General features: G+C 38.5%; 1 protein-coding gene across 9 annotated transcripts; it reads right to left on the bottom strand.

Annotated features, from left to right (window-relative positions):
* Nucleotides 1-96: 96 nt before the first annotated feature.
* cyst (rho guanine nucleotide exchange factor 18 cysts) lies at nucleotides 97-21,297 on the bottom strand. 9 transcript variants are annotated; one of them, XM_046614492.2, is made up of 20 exons: nucleotides 21,161-21,297; nucleotides 20,502-20,588; nucleotides 13,957-14,274; nucleotides 13,493-13,878; nucleotides 13,199-13,384; nucleotides 12,905-13,086; nucleotides 12,015-12,167; nucleotides 11,660-11,735; nucleotides 11,428-11,566; nucleotides 11,068-11,254; nucleotides 9,714-9,785; nucleotides 8,471-8,530; nucleotides 7,316-7,868; nucleotides 6,869-7,098; nucleotides 6,187-6,464; nucleotides 5,794-6,060; nucleotides 5,367-5,581; nucleotides 5,098-5,277; nucleotides 4,239-4,951; nucleotides 97-4,147 (listed from the first exon to the last, which is right to left on the bottom strand). In XM_046614492.2, the coding sequence occupies exons 2-20, from the start codon at nucleotides 20,539-20,541 to the stop codon at nucleotides 3,859-3,861; spliced, it is 4,524 nt and encodes a 1,507-aa protein (XP_046470448.1). In that variant the 5' UTR covers nucleotides 20,542-20,588; nucleotides 21,161-21,297; the 3' UTR covers nucleotides 97-3,858. The 9 variants fall into 9 exon arrangements, with proteins under 9 accessions (XP_046470448.1, XP_046470466.1, XP_046470490.1 ...); XM_046614510.2 differs by having other exon boundaries at nucleotides 20,502-20,580; nucleotides 21,161-21,289; XM_046614534.2 differs by lacking the exons at nucleotides 20,502-20,588; nucleotides 21,161-21,297 and adding an exon at nucleotides 17,334-17,563.
* Nucleotides 21,298-21,421: the final 124 nt, after the last annotated feature.

Here is a 21,421-nt window from a genome sequence, read left to right on the forward strand (position 1 = left end):
AATTCTAGGTTTGGTCAACATAATATCAGTCAGTCACTGTTTTCCAAAGTAGTATGCAAATAGAAACTGTCTAAATGAAGATAATTTGTACGCAAGTTAGATGAAAACGATATATTTTATTTGTCAAGTTCTGGGTGTGAGCCCACTTACACTACTTCATTTATGCCCAAAGATTTCTTTTGCTATTGTCCAGAGAAAATTTTTATTATTAAAGAATCATAAACTGCTGAATGAATGAGAATACCGAGAGTCCAAAAATATATTCCAAGCTGTTCACGAACAAAAAATTGGTTCGCAAACCGCTAAAACATAGTGCCACTTTCTCATATGCTACAAAGAGGACGAAAACGAAAATATGTGTAAAAGTTTGGCTGCTATTGAACAGTGTCAGCGGGTGAAAGGACTGCTCAAATACCAGAGAGTCTTCAATTTTTTACAGATAACTCGAAAGTTGAGTGAAAACAAAATTAAAAAAGAAAACTAAAAAATGTTTGAGAGGTAGTTTCATCTCCGAAGATTGCTTAATAGCGGATTATTTTTCAACACATATTCTTAGTTCTATCGGCAAAATATCAAAAAGTAGGTCCCATATTTCAGGATTATAGTAAAAGCGTTCATTTTGCAGCTTGATGGCAATTAACGACGTTACACCACGGCAAATAAAATAAATATTCGAGCCACCTCGAAGCATACATCTTTTTGACGAAAGTAATTTTAACTATGAATGCCGTCAAATAATTGTAGTTAATACATTGTTAATTCTACGATTATTCTTGAATAAACTGACACGTTTTTTTTCACGTGACGCTCGATTGCAAAAGAAATGTTGAATTTCGCCATCAAACTCTCACCATCTTCGATTACTGTGGCAAATTATTGAATTTCCATACGAAAGTACTAGGTGAGTTGGAAAACGAAATCACCATATTTTAACTTCTGGCATCAATGATCTCGAGACAAATTAACAAGTATCATTATTGAAAAATACAGACTGTTAAGCCAGATACTTTAAAAAGAATTGAACCAGGAATTTGTTTGTTGGTTTCATGAATTCTCACTCCATAAAAAATATTTATTGCACTTTGGTTGCTTTATAAATCAGTGTAAATCAATTGTGAATGCAAACTCTGCGATAGATCTTTCGGCTTAGATATTCTTTATTAACTAAAATGGCTAAGCACCTGTCTCGGTATGCATATAAATTCAGGGTGTTGAGCAAGTTTGAAAACATGCGAATCTTGAAAGTCTCTGAGACTTCGATTTTACAAGAAAAAATCAGAATATTTTATGAAACTGTCTGGACTTGTCGAATTTCGGAAAAAAATCTAATTTACTTGTGCGTTAGTAATCTAGGAAATTGCTTGATTTCTAGAATTTTCCTATTTTTTTCTCCATTTAACCTACTATTCGTTTTGTCAAATCGGTAAATTAGATACTTCATTCATTGTGTTGTTTTATTTTTGTTAGTGTCCATGTTAGACTTCGAACAACAACAAATTCTCAGGCTTTTTTATATTTATGCCTAATTGTTTCACTAATTACAAATACAATTTATATTACTCTACACTATTTAAATTCGCGGAATCTTTTTCACGTAAAATTGGTCTTGTTTTTAGTGACTCTTTACCACCCGTGCATTGTTACTTTTCCTTCTTAGTACCAGATCAGAGTTCAAAGATATAAAGGATGTTTTACGGTAAAAACGTATAATACAACGTGCGTGAATTTTAACTGGTTGAAAGAAGAAAAAAGTTTATTTTACCTGGGCAATGACTATAAAACAGGATTCTTTAACGTGAATGAGGCAAGATTATGATCTATTAAGCCTGAAATTCTGAGGGAATTTAAAATTTCCCAATCACTGAACACCCTGATATTGCATAGCCATTGTCATGATATTAAATGTCATAGTTCTAAACTCAACTACATCGCTACGAGCTAACAATTATTAGTTATATTAACACTCCGTATAAACCTGCATGACCAAAATCATCCAACATTGAAATACACTGTACACTTGCAGTATTCTACACATTGCGCCTGATACAATCATACCTTTACAGTCTATTGTCACCACGATTGATTGAGAAGAGATAGTTGCTAATATTACTTAAGTTTCTTTTTCTTATCCTATCAATAATAATTATCTGATGCAGTGTGACGCCGATCGATCAACAGTCAGTAGCTACAGTCAACATTTCCGTTAACAGCCACTTGATAATATTTAAATCAGGTTGATCGACTGTTTCACATATATTCCAGAAAGATGGTGCCAAAACGTTTCAACGAGTCTCGATTACCTGGAGCAAAATAAATATCGATAAATATGTGGCTCTTCGAAAATTTTCCAAGATTTCGTCACAATATTTACAAATTGGATCCGCTTATTCATTCATCCATCTGTCTGGAATGAATTGATCGAACAACACTTTTATATCACTAACGAAGAATATTCTCTTCGGCAAACAAGCCTGAGAACAGTAACAGGACATAAGTTACCACAAACCGTTTCATCGAACCTTAGTTTCAAATTTGTTTATACAGTAATTTTTTTCTTTTTTTTTTTTTTATAACGAATAGCGAAGGAATGATTCCATTTTCATAACAATAATACTCATCATCGAAAAGTTAGTAAACGAGTGAGAATAATGAAAGAGAAATGAAAGAATGTATGTTTCATTAGTTAGCAAAAAGGGAATGTTTGTTAATGATGGAAGTAGTCATTTACAAAATAAATGCGTAACGTTTGTACGTTGTGTACGCTAATACTTTTTTAAGTTATACATATAGGATATAAAATGCAGCAAGAAAATATATCGAAAAAAGATCCAATTTCACGTTCATTTTTAGTAGACATAACTTTAATAGCTAGAAATTGGCATGCTGCGATCAATTGGCACTCGCGTGATAGTTCTCGGTTTCTGAGTCGTATAAAGAAACAAACGCGGACCAATACGAGGCATAACAAATCTGCCTCTAGAAGTCTTATAATCTATTAAAATATTTAAACGTTACGGTATAAGAATACCTACCATAAGAATATATATAATATGTATATATATATATATATATATATAAGTATTTATGTATATAATCGTAATATGTTTAATGTTCATCTAATACTAGCAAACGACAACAGGTATTTGCTTAAAAGATTCGTCTAAAACCTTGTCTAGAACCGTCAGTCGACATAATAATAAGTATATAACGAACGAAGAGTCAACAAGATTGGCCGATAATTAAAAATTTTTCGACCCATAATACTTTTTTTCTGGAAGAATACAACGATCTGTGGCCGTTCCGTTAGAAAATTGCCACCGTTATTCATTACTTCAAATATCGTTGTCAATATTAAATATTCGATCTATAGTACAGAACATTGTTTTGCCTCCAATTTGTCATCTCACCTAAGTAGGATATTGAGAGCTAAAATTCATTTCAAGTCTGTTGCAATGTATCTGAGAACGATACATTTACGATCTGTATTCCCGTCGTCCCTGCTGGCGCTAATAAAATTCTTTCATTTTATCATCTTTCGTTAACCAACAACCTCTATTAATAACCCGACAGTTTGTGCAATGGATTCTTGGATGAAAAATCCAGAACGGTTTTATAACTTTATTAGTGGGACACCCGTCATACCTGGATTCACCTGGAGAACAATTGGGAAAGGTACGAGGAAAGGGTGTCTCAACTAAAGAGTCAAAATGATTTGACTCTACTTCTTGAGGGTTGTGACTGCCTCTGTTGGCTTCGCGAAGGAGTCGGTGTGCTCGCCGGAATCGTAGGAATGATAGCAGGAGGCGAGGCTGGCGCACGTGGTGGCCGATGATGTTTGCGCCCAAATCTAAAGAGCCGTCAGAAAAATATAACTTCTTCTTCTAGGGGTTGTTCCGTCCTTTGCTGTTGATGTTGTTGCTGTTGTGATTGTTGCGACTGCTGCTGTTGGTTGTGGTGGTGATGATGCGGCTGTTCAGGAGGCGAACGTGTTGCTCGTAATCGAGTCTGCGTGTTGGTGTTAATATTGCTAAAACTATTGCTGCTACTAAGGTCAGGTGATGAAAACGATGAGCTTGTCACGATTGCCGGACTGCTACCAGCTCTTGAGTGACGATCAGGGCTGTTATTGGCAATGATGCTCGAGCTTCTGTCATCAATATTTGTACACATTAAAGCATGAACTGTTAGAAAAGGGCTAACTTTTGTAAAGACAGATTCAAGTTTTGAGCGAGAATTACCTAGAATTATTATTGTTGCTGCCACTGGCCAGCTTCAAAGGCAGCTGTTGCTTGACTGGAGGAAGGCTGCTCTGAACTTTCTGTTGGTTAGTAGCACTGATCAAATTCAATGGTATACGTTTGTTGTCCTGACTTTTCCGCGATGGCAATGTGTCAGTACTTTGGCTTCCATGTGCAGGTGCAGCTCCGGTTGCAGCCGGTGTTACCAGAGAAACACCTTGCCTCTCTAACGCTTCGAGTCGGCGATACAGCTGATCGCGTTGTTGCGTGACATCACGCTGTTCGGCCGTAAGTTGATCCCGTAACCTTGAAAGTTGGGCCCGCTGTTCATCCAGTTCCGTACGCTCTTGTTGAGTTGACGCACGCCACGCCGCCTTTTCACGGCTAAGTTGATCCTGCAGATTGCGTAGCTCTTCCAGTTGCCGATTCGGATTTGGTCGGTTATTGGTCGACTTTCCACTTCCGTCTTTCCAAGCTGCTAGCTGTGCTTGGAGACTGTTGATCGTCGTCATTTGAATCGCGACTATACAAAAGAGCCTATAAACGTAGTGTGACAACTGAACGGCAGCTAATTGTTGATCTCGATTTCCATCGGTCGCAGTGTCTGCTTCTTCATCCTCCTTTCCTTCACCCAATTCACTTAATAAATGACCAATCTTCATGGGCGGAATGACAGAATTCAAAGTTGTGTTGTCGCGCCACGGGGAACGCTCCTGAAATAATAAAATCCCGTTTACCTGAAGAATTTCAAAGTGTCAATTCGACAAGTTTTTCGATTCGATTGTAAAAAAAAGTATTTCATGATGATATCGAAGAACTTTCATGCCATGTGGTAAATAAACCAATATATTTTAATTACCTTATTGTGATCAAACCCAGCAAACGTTTCCGCACGTCTAGGTACACACAGTGCTGGCGGCACATAGGCTTCACTATGCCGTTCACCAGCGGAGCTTAAACTACGTGAAAGTGTTGCACTTCCTGTACTAAATGACAATGAACTGGCAAGTCGCATCGCCTTCTGAACAGCAACAACAGCCTGTAACGTGATTTTTTATTTAGTCATCTTTACAGCTTTCATTATGGAAAAAAATGAACAAATTGATTTAAGCAAAAACATCGTCTTACCTCACTCCAGACTAAACCTATGTCAGCGTGCACAAGTCGTTTGTAATCTGGCACTAATTTACTGCAGTCGGGCAACTCTCTGTCTTCTCGACTCTCTCGTTCGTTGTCACTTTCATTTGTGTTCCACACACCGGTAGCAGATCGAAGTCTCAATTGCAATCCCATCTTTTCTTCGAGTAACGCGGCTTGTTCTACATCTTTTTTTCGCAGTTCATCTACAAGTGGATATAATCAGATCTATGACTGTCTTATTCTTCAACTCAAAGTTATCAAAAAATAACATTTAATTGCGTATCAAGTTCTGTCCACAAATATAGATGAAGACTTCTACTACTATCAGGCGAATTGAATTCTCTTGCTCTATATTTCACTGGTAATATTGTTCTGGTTGAGACAATTATTGGTACGATTTGATGAGTATACATACCGACAATGTCGCGTATATGTGACTGTTTCGCGTCGACAATACGCTGTCTTTCTTCGGCAGATATTGTTGATACAGATGAGGAACGGTTATCCCTATGTTCGTTTTCTCCGTTGTTACCCAGTTCGTCATTTTCGTTCTCTAAATCCTGCGGACATGTTTCAACTGCAGCTCTTATTGCCTGTATCCAGAGCTGTTTGTCCTTGGGTTTTTGCACTTTCAGTTCAAACATTTCCGGATCCGAGGGGTTACTGCTTATCAAATAAATGCCTGAAAGATGAATTACGGTAAACTATATGATTACTAATTTGCGTACCGCGACTGCTTGAATAGGCGAATGATCCCGTAAAGAAAACATTCTTGTACAACCAATAATATAATTGGATTCAAAGATACCTCTGGATTCTTGTCCAGCTTTCTCTCTCACAAGTAGCTTCTGAAGTGAGACAACACCAGCCTTGTTATCTGGTGCAAAGAATGCATATTTCTGATCTCTTGTTTCAGCAAGAAAGAATAATACATCCGATAGAACGACAACAACCACAGGTGCCATTTTGCTACGACCTTGCATCAAGAATGCTGTACCCTCAAATTTGAGGGTACGATTGCTTCCTAGCACATCCGACTTTTTGAACTTCATACCCCGATGCGTGGCGAAAGACTTAGCCTCGATTCTGTCAAATGTAAAAAATAATCTCTATATCAACATGTAGGTAAATGGGTAAGTTAAACAATTGTTTTTCAAATCTAGCCCAAAACTATACACAAAAAGAACACGAGAATTCCGTTCCATATTTTTGATCAAGTGCCTTCTTTAGAAATTTTAAAATATTGTAAAAAATTGGATTTTGCAAATTGCAGTTGAATTCAATAAATTTTCTTCTGAGGCTTTTAGACTCTGAATGTACACTGTCTGTACTAGAACATTACCGCAGAATCACATTATTTGAAATTAAACTTGTAAAGAAAAATATCGATTGAATTGGCCTTGATGAATTGTGGAAAGGTTCAGAGATTTGTTTTTCATGTCTGATAAACTTTATGTATTCATCAAACCGTCAATTAGTTAACACCATACCTGTGATAGATCTCTAGCTTTCGATCAGCTCGCTCCTTGTCGGCAACTTGGGCATCGACATCCCCTAAAATTTGCTTAACAAGAAGCAACGCTTGGCGTAGATCCTCGACTTCATGGGATGCAACCCCTGTCTTGATCAGAGGTTCAACGAGCAACGGGTATTTTGTCAATCGTTGGGTGACGAAGAGAATGCACTCTGGAATGCCTTTCTTCTTCAAGAGAGGATTTGCCTGTCGATAATCCGTTCTGAATTTACTACCATTATTTCGAAGTAAACAAAACTTTGTTTGGAAAGATCTACATGGCCTAGATATTTAAACTTCTAAAGTTAGTAAAAAGTCATGTAATGAAATGAAGAAAAAGAGATTAGGTGATTTCTTTTCGTTTTAAAATCGACAAAAACCGTCAAAGTTAAACTATAGATTAAATGTTTTCAATTTTGCTCACCTGGCAATGCCGTACAAAGCGAACGAATCTGGGCTCGCTGCGATAATAGTATTTGTAGGCATTCACTGCTTCACGGTGACGACTACAAAAATCACCATACGCACTTTTCATTGATGTAGCATTACCCCCTGAAAACTGTTCGATCAAAATGTCCGCTATAGTTGGCACAACAGAGTTGGACTGTTGGCGTCTCCTCAGCTTTAACAGAAACTTTAGATGAATATCTGTAAGATCTCGTAGCCGAGGAAACATTCGTTCGAGATCTGTAGGTGGTAGGCCAAAATGACGCCTAAGGCCATCAGCGAATATTCGCTCCATAGCCAGTAAAACAAGGCAGTGATGTTTCTCTGTCAAGACAAACTCGTATATGTGCTCCTGTCGCTTAACTTCGCGCTCGCAGCTATTTACAAGACCCCTGGCTACATTGCGCCCCACGGCTGCAGTCCATGAATCGGGTTCCTCTTTTCCCAAGCCCAACTCAGGGTCCAGCCCCTCTAAATCACCGACGTTAAACTGATGACTCTCTTCGCCAAATTCGTGTTCTTCCCAGTTACTGGAAATCGAATGAGTCAAATTATTCATGACATGCTTTAAGGTCGTAAGAACAGCGAAGAAGGTGATGAGTACGATTTTTTTGTTAAGTACTTTCCTGTAAATCAATTTCTCATGAAGATTTGAGCGATGAAATATGGCATATATTCATTCGATTTAGTACTTTGAAAAATATTTTTAAGAAAGTTTGAATACATTACATAAAATCGTGGAGATGACCCCTTTCAAACATACTGCAATATATGAATAGCGACGTTACATAAAATCGGATGACAAACAAATATGAGAGCATATGACACAGAAAGGACTAGATCAGAATGAAGCAATAATCTAATACTAGCATTCGATAAGCAGAAAATTCAAGTACTCGTAGCGACTTGTCATGCTGCGGAGTGTGTGGAAAAAGAATATGGTAAAACTTGACTGATGTATCGTTTATCGTTAGACGCCCGCACCTTGAGAGCTTCCTCAATATGTTTTCAAAGATGAAACATGACTGTTGCTTCAAATCTCAACTATGTTTTTGGGAGAAATCACAGACTCAGATATGGAGCAACATGTCATACCAGGTTTTTTGAAGTTTTTTTTTACAACTTAACTTACCTTGGCGCTTCACGATGGTGTCCAGTGCTATCCCCGTCTCTTTCCTCATTGATCGTTTGACTGCAATAAAAAGAGTTAGAGTTCTTTTTGTTAAAAAAAGAAAAAAAAATTAACTCAACTTCGTGTACCAATTCCTTACTTGTCTACAGCGTAGCCGAACAATGATTGGCATGAACCTTTGCAAACCATGGAGACACAGTTGGGTATCTAGTCCTAATTATAAACACCTCAACAGTGTATTTAATTCCGAAGGATTTAAAAAAAATATTGAACCAAAGCAAAACGCAGACATCTAATAAACGGTATTAATACACTACACCATAGCAAATACGATCTATAAATATTATCCCATTTTGCAATTCTGTAATTCTTAGTTTTTTTTCATGTTCTAAATGAAACTTAACATTGAATTCGAAAGTTATTCGGCACTGCATAAATTCCTACACCATAATATGGTTACAGCATTATCTAAGATGGTGTCAAACATTGCAGGTCCAATACTTAAAAATAACAGAGAACACAGTTGACATGATCGGAGCTGGTAGCATCTTGTGGACGTTTTTTTTGTATCGACAAATACTGAAAAGAGACCAAGAGAGAGAGAAAGAACAGACGTGCGTTGCGGATAACCAAACTGATTCGATATGTTCAATTCGTTGCTGCAGTTTTTCAATAATGCTGCTACTGACTACAGTAGATAGGTATATACATAAGATAGATGTGGACAAAAAAGTGATTGAAAACGATGAGCAAATGGAAATGATGGGAGAAGCAAGCGGTTTTAGAAGCAGAAGGCGTTGAGATTCAGTTTTTCAACACTTTGCGATTGGAGTAGGAACAAAAAGTATTTAAACTTTTTCAATGTGCAACAGAGATTTACATATACTTTTCCGTTTCCTTGGATGTTTGGAATGTAAAATATTCATGATACATCCTTTGGAATGTTGTTTAGCTCGCACATATTGGCAACACTTGAGCATTAAATGGGCACCATGATGAAAGATTTTTCGCTTGATCTTACCAACCAAAATAACAATCATGCATAGTGCAAAATCAACAAATCCTTAGATGGGTGAACGTCATCAGGATGATCATTGTCCACAGTGTTGTGAATACGGTACAACAGCAACAAAGACAACCAACGAATAAACAAACGGACGGATGACGGGACGAAGAAACGTGGCGGCGAGTTTGGCAGGTACAGGTGTAGGATTAGGATAGATGTCAGATATCCGAGACTTACTTGACTCCTAGCTTGGTGGCGACTCGCCGCCAAGGACTGTATCCCGTTGCGGTTTTCTTGTTGCTAATCTCCCTTTTATCGTCGATCAATCAGTACCATTAAATTCCAATTGGTTTGTTGCAGTTGCACGGGAAGGAATGCACGGGGGAAGGAAAAAGCACACACTGCATTAGCGCCATTTAAATTCACGCTATCACTCCTCCTCCCTCCCATTTCTTTACCATTTGCATTTAACACCAATATATCTCTAATCTGTTTCTTCTCCGTCTTTTCTCTTTTCCGTAGCTTTCTTGGATGAATAAATATATTAATACCATCGAATCTAACAGCTTGTTCCGATCTTTGTAAGAATAATTGTGCCGCAGTATAATTATGGGACGAACTGGATGAAAACTAATTTGATGGGTAAAACTAGATCCACTAGCAGGTGTTCTTTACTACTAAATCACATGTAGTGTAATGCGTTGATGTGAGTCTAATGTGAAGAATGCAAAGTAAAAATGTTGTAGCTACCATTTTTGTGAAATTTAATTTTCTTAGCTTCCCCTCTGCAACCTGTTGCCAAAAACAATGGGAATACAATGTCTGGGCTCATGAATAGTTATTTTATTATGGCTGTTACAACGTTTTTGTTCTACACTTTTCAATCGCCATGTTATAATTCCGACACGCTCCACAAATAGTTTCCGCTGCTATTTAATTAACAAACACTGAGATATAGACATATATTTAGAACGACCATGAAATCCTCAATCCTGGACCCAGGCATGCCAGATATACTTGCCTTTACCGCAATTGATTAGATCCAAGCGTATTGTAAAGCAAGAACGACTTTTTCAGCATTCCTAAATTGTAAGCGTCATTGCCAACTAAGAGCTACCATTGCTTGGACAATGGACGCAGGTAGTGCGAAATATACAGAAGCTGCAAATAAACTTGCTTTAAATCGGATGTGTAAACTGAGACTCGGTGTGCCAGTTTTAACGCTCAACTTTTATAGTGTTATGGTTAAGATTTTCACAGATTGATAAAAATCCATTGTTTCGCGATGCTTGGCATATATTCACATGCTCCTTCCACAATATGTGTATAAAGGTGAACAAGCGTTGGCCGAGCAAATATATATTTTTTTACGCTTATTTGAAAAAAAAAAAAAGTAACAAAACCTCGAACGCAAATTGGAATTGCGTGTTACTCTGTTCGTGAACGTGATAGCTCAGAATTCATGCCCGCGGAATACTTAAAGCCTGGGATTGTAATGACGTGCGGCCTAATCTGAAGCTGTAAAACCAGAACCAATGCAGCAACTAACGGCGAACCATGGAAAAAATTATTGATTAGTAATTTCACATACCTCCCGCTGTTCGTCGACAAAGGAGGAGGTAATGAAGACGTCGACCCTCTCTTAGCATTGTTGGTCGCTGCTGGAGTGCCAGACACGGACTTGGATCCCGATTTTGATGAATGTTGCTTCTGCTTGACACACTCCAACGTCAGCTGATCCTTGCATCCTTGACTTTGATGAACAGTAGCTCCGCAATCTACAATTTTCCCAGTTCAGAATCCAGAAAAGTATGGAAAATTTTATAGTGAACTTAACTTTTAAAATCATGTATAACAAGCTTCACTTCATAGATAACACTGGAGAGTGATGATTAACAATGAAACTTGTTTAAATCAACTAATGGTTAAACAATTTGATGAAAAAACTGACTTTCACAGTGTAGAGCTGGCTTGTTGGCCACCAGCTGCTTGGTGCAAAAATCACATGTTGCCCCGCTTTGATGACTAGCTGCAGCTACCGTCACCCACTGGTGCTGTTGACTTTGGTTTGCTTTTTTGCCGCTTTTATCCTTCAACAAGATGATTTATAAATATAGCGGAAATTTTTACGATGGCAGTTGTTCTGATTGCATGGCCAATGGTTAAAAAGGAAAAAAACTTACTTTCTTCTTACGAAAGAATAGAGATCCCCGCTTTCGACGTGTCTTCTCAGAATGATTATCGTCGTCCACAACTCCGCTATAATAGAAAAGTAATGTAACCTTTAGTCATAGTTTTGTTTGGAGCAAAGAAAACGTAATTCTGCTATTTTCCAGGATTCGTGTGCATGTGCCATCTCAACTGCTTCCAAAGTGCAAGTAATATAAAAGAGTGAGTTTTTACTCCTATGTTTATGGATCGGGGAATAATTAAATGATATTCTTTACACGGGAATAGCTGCCTACTATGGGAACAGATTTACAATGCCAGCAAATAATAATTAAACTGCAAAATGCCTAACCCGAATAAAATACTTACTCCGTAAGTAGTTCGTCAAAGGAGGCTTGTGCATTGGGTGTACCTTCTCTGGCCAAATCTCCGTGAAACCCGTGGCTTCGTTGTGGAATAAGATCCTCCGTTTCTGTCTCGCTTCCGCTGCCTCTGTCGTGACGTCCCGGGCCATGTAGAATACTATATGCGCGGTTTAACTTTCAAGCACGTAACACAAATGGCAAGACTAAAGAGCTTGGAGCTAAAGTCCACCTCAAATTTTGAAAATTATAGCAACAAATTGTTCTATAATTTCTGCTTTATTGCGGAGACTTTAGCTAAAACTCTGCCAAATGGTGATTTAATGAAACTATGGCAAAGATCTAGCAAAGAGGTTTTTTAAAAATGTGTAGCCATGCATTTTGATATATAAAGTGAAATTTAGAACAAATGTGAGATGCAAAATAAATAAAAAATAGCATTATGAATAAGCAGTCAAGATTTAACTCGTTGAAACCATAATAAAAGTTGAATCATTTTCGTCCTTGCAGCACAGTCCTCGCGCTTGATTTTCAGTAAACAAATTGGGTCAAGATCCAGAATCGAAAGCAATCCAGTAAAGTGTATTATTTAAATTTCAACTGTGTTCGAGTTAGATCAAGAATTTAAATAATTGATGTAGAATTTAAAAAATACATCTACTGTAGAATTTAAAAACATCGTATTCAAGAATATAGCCAAAAACTAAAAGCTAGACTGCAGTCTCCAATGTAAGCCATAGCCGCAGGGGAACCTGATAAATAATTATTCTAATAACGGGAAAAACCACAAGCAAAAGGCAAGTTTAAAAACTTTAAACATGTGCCCATAATTAGAGGGTTGTGGTTGACCTATTTCCTAGCTATCAATGCCTATACCCTGTTTCAGGAATTACTTACGCGGTAAGTAAAGGAGTAGTTCGAGTCCCAGAATCAGTAAGATGCGTGTGGACAGGGGGTGTAACAATTGAGGGTGTTGAAATGGATTTCTGCAGTGGTAGACGAGAGCCAGTAATTCCGGGCATCAGTCCTCCGCTCTCGCCCAGCCTCTCTCTCTTTGCAACGATCTTCTGAAAGTCACCCTAAAAATATCACTAGATGAGTAGATGTTTCCGTTATTTTTCAAGAGTATTCAGTTTCCACAAGATAGAGAATTTCCGTACTTGAATAACATCGTTCATGAAAAAAATATACCTGAATAAGATCTGCTTCGTTGAGTGAATGAGTACTGGCTTGTGATCTAGACGCTTTGCTTCCAGGTACCGTTCCAGTGGGGTGAGGCTTACTATCTAAATCTAAATCTAGTTCACTCTCCAAGCTACTGAGGCTTATGCTCCGCTGACGCTGAAACGAAAAATCGTTCAAGATGTTTGTTTCATCCTGACAGGCAAAACCAGGTAAATTATATGAATTTGTAATGAGAAGAAAAGATAATAATAACGATGATAGCAATAACAGATCATAATAAATCATAATAAAACGACTAACCATCGTTCGGGCTTGTAGATGAAGGTGATGGTCCTGTCCAGAGTGGCGCGAACCCCGTCTTGAATCCTCAAGATCGGTCCAACTTCGTCGTCTGTCGACTCCTTGACTTCCATGGGGCAAGTGACGATTAGATGAGGGAAAATGGGTGGGCGAACTGTTTGCCGAACCGTCGACTAACAAGTCGGGGTCAGAGCTGGTATCTTGATGCTCATGAGTACGGAGAGGGACGGGATTTAGAGGACAAAGCGAGGGACAAGAAGAACTAAGCCTTTGCGTGTGATGACGATGGAGGCGGGAGCGAGCATTGTGACCGGTAGTGGTCAGCGTCAAATCCCGCATTCGCTGAATGCTTTCGTGTATCTCGTGCAGTTGACGAAGGTTGTCATCTGCGAATCATGATTGTACCAACATGGTCAGCTTTCGTTGGCATTTTTCAACCGTATCGCATTCTGCATACAACTCACCAAGAACAGGATAGTGCTTTGCAAATCCTGGAGAATGGGGAGTCACACTAATTATCGGTACCAGTGGCCCCGTAGAGCGCAGCTGTGCACCGATTCCTCCAGGCTGCTGCTTGAGCTGGTCGAGACCCCTGTCCGACATTACAATGACAGAAGACCCGTCCTTCGTATACTCGGACTCTGAGGCACCTCCGTCAAGCGTCAAACCATCCAACTCGTCGTCTGTTCCTCTGGCTACTCGGCTATCGTTGGGATTTGCGGAACTCAGGTAATCCGTTATTACATCCTCGTCGCTGTCCTCTCCGCTGTTCGGACATTCGTCTGGAAAAGATATACAATTGATCCCTCATTTTCAAGTCACAAATTGTTTATCTGGCATCGATAGAATTTCACTAACAGTTTTAAGAATAGTCAGAATTTTTATTTTGTAACTCTTTCGATCTCGTGATTCAAGTTATTCTTGGTAACGATATTTAGAATTATTCGTTTTAAATCTATAGATGTGTTTTTTTCTTTTCTTACACCTGCTACCAGAGTTTATTAATTTTGGAAATTAACGGATCGCTTGATCATAGATCTGAAGATATAATTCTGGTAAATTTTATCAGAATAATCAACCGGGTCTTCGAATTAGTACGATCGGATGAATTTAGTACCTATGAGATATTGCATTGTATCCCAAAGTACATCGTAACAATCAATATAAAGATAGTAACCATAAGAATGAAATCGTCACCTAGCAGCATATGTTATAAATATTCAAGTAAGGTCTAAAATTTTTTATATATTCAAATACTCAATTCCATTTACCGGAAAAATACCGTTAAAAGAACATGGATTTTTTCCATATTCAGTCGATGTTATAAAAAAAAAGGCTGTAGCGAAAAATAACATCATCAATAAATTTCGATATAAGGCTCTAACTGTACTTGCGATTTCATAGATTTCGTCGGTCATTTTAAAACAATGTTTTCTCATCATCTCTCCTAAATTCGCCACAGCATCTTCATGATTATGATCGAAGGGATTTCGTCACTTCTTGGGTGAGACAATGGTCGTCATCATCAAGTTACAGACAGGTACATTGATACGTTGTAAATAGGTATGTAAGTAAGGACAATACCTAGTACCCCTACTTTCTGTACTCCACGATGTAGGAAAACTGATAACGAGGAGAAACGGAGAACAATAGGAACAAATCCCATCTCTCTCTCTCTCTCTCCCTCCTTGCCAGAACCCTCCTTGCGACGTTTCGTGGTCGAAAGTCAAAGAGACGGCAATCTGAACGCATACTATACATGCCGCATAATAATGGCATGCAGATTGAATAGGAACCAGGTCAAATAATTTTCTGTACAAAGACGAGAGAGAGAGATACAGAGAAAGAAAGAGAGAGAGAATCAATCAATCGGCCCCAGGCGATAAATCAGGAAAAGTTTCGACGCTACCGTTGCATTTTCTGTGCCCGCACGGAGAGTAATGCCATATACTACTGTATCATCGTTCCTTCTCGCCTGATGTACCAAGACAAAATTTCATTATTTTTCTTTTTCGTATATTCATGTATGCACATTGTCGAGCACGTGACCCGCCGTGTGAAGCATTCTAAGATTTCGCTATAAGATTATTATCACCTGGGGATAAAAATGTGATTACAAATAACTGGTGAAATATTGTTTCGTCGATCACAGTTACGCGAAACTGAAATAATTTCTCGCACATCACCTCCCAAGGGAATTGGAAAATTAAAAATTTATGAATCGTTCTATTATATGAGATATAAAAGGGTGGAACGGCTTGCCATACACGATCCATGCTGCGGATATATGATTCCGAACTCATTTTTGAACAATAACGCAGATCCGCCGAAGGCTACGAATCGGGAGAGAAAGACTCAAGGGTTCTGACTATTTAAGATAAGGCGAAATATTTCGTACGAAGATCCTTGATTCGTCGTTAACAATTTAGAGGGTCTCAACTACTCTCTTGCCGCCGTAAGTCTCGCGTTGAGAGGAAATATACGTTTAAAGAGTGTTTCCTGGGCTGCATTGCAACACTTCTGTATTACACATGCAGATACGTTATGAAAATACTCATATACGCTGCATGCCATATGATTAAACACTACATATTCATAGTATTTATACCTGTCTTGTAAAGCTTCAGGAAACATTGAGTCGCGTTGAAAACCCTCTTCAATTTCCACTGTCTTTTGGCGAACATATTAAATCGAGAATCTCGTTTCCAAACAGAATCGATTTACCAAAATATCGATTAGAATTCCGTTCAGCATATTCAACGTTATAGGTAAATATAGACACGATAAATTACGTCATAAAGGCTTTGTCGTAATAATACGAAACGAATATTTGTTGTATTAATGCCACGGCAAAGATTCGTCACGGAAATATGGAACTTTCGGTTGGAAACAGCTAGTTTACGCTTAAAAGCGAAAAATCATCGGGCCAAGGAAGAATGAATAATATAATATTTGGATATTTTCAGGTGATCAGCAACCAATGCGACAGAAAATCTGTAATACACATTTTTAAACTCCACGTCAGTCGTTAAAATTAACGTCTTATCGAACGCGCGCGAGGATACAGAAGCATCAACAGAAAGGGAGGTTTTCTGGCAAGGTCACTACTTCCCGAAAAACAATCAGATTGGTTTAAATTTCTGTAATAATATGTATACTGATGGAAATGATAACTCCGGTCGCGTTCAATATCCGTGCTCACGCGAAGCGAGGGAAATCGTGCACTGTGTGTAAATGCCCCGAGAGACGACAGAAGACGTAAAAAGTCCGATCAGGAATTACGAAGCCCTTCTAACGTTCACGTTAAGAATAATCGGTAAAACATAACAATTACTTATACATAAGCATATATGTGCAAACGAACATTCCTCCTCTCATCCCGACTTGTCGAATTAACACTGATCGCAGAATCGACATTGTTGCGATCTTCCGTCTTCATCACTCCAGGCATGATTTTTATCTATCTATCGTACCTGAATGAAGATGAAGTTGGTAACGTTGTTGTAACAATCCAGGTTTAGAGAGAAAAAAAATCGTTGTTTCGCAATTATAGGAATGTCTGACGATACGGTAAATTATAATAAAGAAAAATATATTCATGTTTTGAAAACTCAACTACCTCAATTACTATAAAATTGCAAAACAGTGGTTTTCCCCCCCACGTTTCGTTACGTTAAGGTTACTAACTTCAGGGTCTTGCATCTGACTATATATTTGAGAAAGCAAGGAAGGAAGTAAGGAAGAGGGTAAACAAGGGGAAAGAATGAAATATCAGAGGAAATCAAATCTGCCGAATTGAGATTTGTCAATTATATACAGTAAGGCGAAGGTACGGACGCACCGGCATTGGTGGATACTGTGAAGAAGGCGGAACAACTCGCTGAGGGTAATGCCGGGTACGTGGATTCTTCACCTCACCATCATCGCTTTTTTCCTCGACACGTTTCCCGGCAATCGGCTACGAGAGGGTGGAAAACGCGGCAAGTTATTTCCGAGTTAAACGAGACGACCGAGGACGACCAGCCCGATCCACCGCCAGCCAACCTCCACCGACCCAATACCGAATGACTGACTGACTGTTGCTTTTCCCGTAACTCGCCAGCGGGAATTGATCCGCGAGCTCGAGCAGCCCCCGCGAGCCCCGTACGAACGACCCCACCTTTTATCTACCTCCCCTCAACAACCCCTCCGAGCAGCATCTGCGTATGTATAATATCGTCGTGATACGCGCCGCGATACGCATGCCGGCATTCCGCTCGTGTATGTACACGGAATACGTACCACCTGATACCTGCAATCTCGACATTCATCGTACTGAAGTTAGTCGCGTTATCGTCGTGACGATTCGTGCTGAGGAAAAACCGTTATTTCGGGATTTTGGAATTGTCTGAGATTCGGTAAACCGTATATCAACGAAACAAAACACACTCACATTTCGAAATCTTAGTTCTTTCGAAATCATTGTAAAAAGAAAATAGTGTTTTTTTCTCCCAATGTTTGGTCACGGTAACGTTGCTAACTTCACCTCGTCAATATTCGACAATCAAGTCCGAAATTTTTCATGAGGATGAAGTTAGCAACGTTTCTGTAACGATGCATCTTTAGGAATAAACGAAATGTATTTTAATTTTGAAAAGCCATATACTTGAAAGTTGTTTTTAATTGTCCAATAATGATGATTTTTTAGCCTCAGGTTTCGTGATCTTAACGTTACTAAATTCAGCCTGACAATTTTTCTTCGTCTACAATATTACTCGCAGACTTCTGTTTATCAATCTACAGAGAGTTCAGAGGTAGTTCTGTACATCGTCAATTGGCAGGGTAATATACGCAGTTTTACTTGTTATTACAGGGTAAATTCGATCTAGTAGAATTATACCACCACGTATAGTGGATGTATAGGCAAACGGTGTTCATCTCTGTAATTTTTCGCTGATTGGGGTGAAAATACAATCGCAAACGGTGCACAACAGCAATATTACAGATTTTCTCTCTCCGCGTATAATCGTGTATGCTTTTCTTATCTCATATCATCCTTAATTCGCATGCTCATCCGAACGGATAAAGGTGAGTGGGGGATCAGATCTGCACTGTCAGGAAAACGGAGTTGGTGATACAGAATTAGCAGTAAACCGTGTGTATGTAGGTATCCATGTAGTGTATGTATTATATACACATATATATATATATTTGTGTATGTCGTAATTGGATTCTTCTGCAGTTCAGGGCGTCTATTATAAGCGATATTTTTCGAAAGTGATCTATTACCGCAAATTTAACGAAATTGCGCGTATCAGAGTTTTAATACGTTCTGTAAGTTTGTTCATTTGTTGAACGAAATCCAGCCGTATGCTGCGACGAAAAGTCGGGCTGCTTTCCATTTATGGTTTTGTCAATACACAAGATTCGCACTATTCGAGGATACCACGAAAGATGGACAGGAAAGTCGGTGGGTTGAATAATTTTGAACGCGATAAAATTTTTGCTTTCAAAAAATTTTCATTATTTCGTATTCTGTGAGGACACTGCACGACGTTCTGTGTGATCATTCAATTGATACACGTGTGAATTTCAACCTTCAAATGCGTAACTTAATTACACCTTGTAAAATCAAAACAGTGTAATGATAAGACTTTTGCGCACAATTATACCTAAGTAGACGTCATACAAGTGAACATCGGCAACGAGAAATTATTTCGAACATTCATTAGAATCTTTGTATTTTAAGATAAAAATGCAAAATGGCGTTTCGGACCATAGAAACTACAGTACACTACAACGAACAATAACATTTACCCATGTAGAATGCATTTTCCGAAGACATCGTGCAGTAGCCACTTGATTGATACAGAAAACCCGTGTAATGGATCAAACACCAAACGCTACGGTTTCAACAAAAGAGCATTGAGAAAATTGTAATCTTAACCACAGGGTGTTTACCACCAACCAATCTGGGGTATAAGAATCTAATACACGTGACCTGATAGGAAACAACGGAAACAACCAACATTTTCTTACATTACTATGTAACCACATGATAATATGGTGTCGTCGACTTCAGTGAAGGCCGGGTAGACCAAAGCAACGAGATTAAATCTTCTGCGGTGTAACGTGCGGAAGCTAGAGATTGTAATTACTTGGAAAATAGATCATTTTATGCCGGATCCGACATAAAATGGACGATTTTTTCGCAGGATATACCTACATATGTAGAGAGAGATATTAGAGGTGAAATACGAATTTGTCCTCAAAATCGATGCTGCAGCGGTTGCTGCAACGTTCGCGTAATTTTAGAACGACCGATTTCCATGTGATATAATTCATTCATTAGTGTGAAACTTGTGACAATTAATGTTATTCTTCCAGTGCAAAATGGTGCTAAAACCTTATTTGCTGATTTTCATAGGAATGAAATTTTTTTTTTACCAAAACTAGTGATCGTATAAACTATAACACAAAACGCAGCAGTGCTCATTTTCTGATACCCAGTATTACCTGCATTTTCACGTATATTTATACGCAGACTAGTCTTTGGGTTTGAGAAGTCGAATTAAATCCTGATACAGACTCAATGCGTATGATGTGCAAGATGATTCATTGACAAAATACTTTCTCTAGTCGTATTTGTATTCAAGGTTGCGGTCAAATGGCCATCAATCTGACTAAGGTAAAGATTGAATACAGAGATGTGTAAACAATCGAAACGGTTTGACTTGTCAATTATTCTGCAGGAATCCATTTACTCAAATTTTTTACTTATTGTAGTTGAAGGAAAAGGTTTACTGTGTACTCTCAGAATCTGATTTGGTGCTAACCACATTGCATGAGTCAATAAACAGGTTTATTTTTTTCCAAGAAAAGTGACAAACGAGCTAGTGTAGCTGGCAGATTGACTTTTTCCATATTGTAATCGCTCGATTAATAAATTGCAATAGAATTACAACGAAGACAAAAGAAATTCAAAATAGCTGGTATCATTAGAAACAACTATTCGATAGAAATAACTCACCTGAGGAGAAAGGAGCTAGATTTTCGGGACGTTTATCCATCTCTATGCCCTCCACTCACGGATTGGGAGGTGTGTAAAGCTTATGATCTGGAACAAATTGTTCCTATAATAGTTTAACAGTTGAAGTATGCATTGATAATCGTCTCCAGAGACAGAACTGAGAAATGATCATTCTAATTGACTAATATTTCTGAATTTCCACCACAGCTTCAAATATTTCAGTATTACAGCTGTGTAGCAAATTTTTGCTCAATGTTCGAGTTAGATTACCGGAGACAAAAAGCTGCTTCAATTAGTCGATTGTTTCAACATTTATATCAGCTTTTATAAAAGAATAAAGGCAGATTAATAGATATTATGCATTGCGGCATAATAAAAGGTTTGTACGTTTTGTAAAAGGAAAGTTCTTCGTGTTGTTAAATTGTAAAGCAGAGTTCACTAACCGAAGTTATAATTCTATGCTCGCTGAGAACAATACGTGGACATAAATTATTTGGGAAAGTTGATAAAGAAGCAACGGACGATGGCAGACGGCCGTGCGCCGTCTTGTTGCCAGGGAAAGCAGTGTATTGACAAGGGGAATTGCTGCTTTCTCACAATCGTTGTTCTACCGTTTTTCACCACTTGTGCTACGGTCAGTGCAACACTCCGATACATACCAAGCGTAAATTGGAACGTGGAGGTCCATTTGAGTAAAAATTTATTCCGTATTTTGAGTAAATAAACACAACGTCTTGACAGGACTCTTTGACAACACAAAAATTATCACGGCGCGCCGCCGGCCATTTTCTATTCCTGGCTCTGGTGCCGCCTCACTACGATTTGGAAGGGAGACGAATGCCGCGTTATGTCCAATTCGAATTGTCCACCAATCGAAAGACGGCGAAAATCATGATGGCGGCATCGATGCCGGCCATTCA

This window comes from Neodiprion pinetum, chromosome 1, assembly GCF_021155775.2.
Source record: "Neodiprion pinetum isolate iyNeoPine1 chromosome 1, iyNeoPine1.2, whole genome shotgun sequence".
Lineage (NCBI taxonomy): Eukaryota > Metazoa > Arthropoda > Insecta > Hymenoptera > Diprionidae > Neodiprion > Neodiprion pinetum.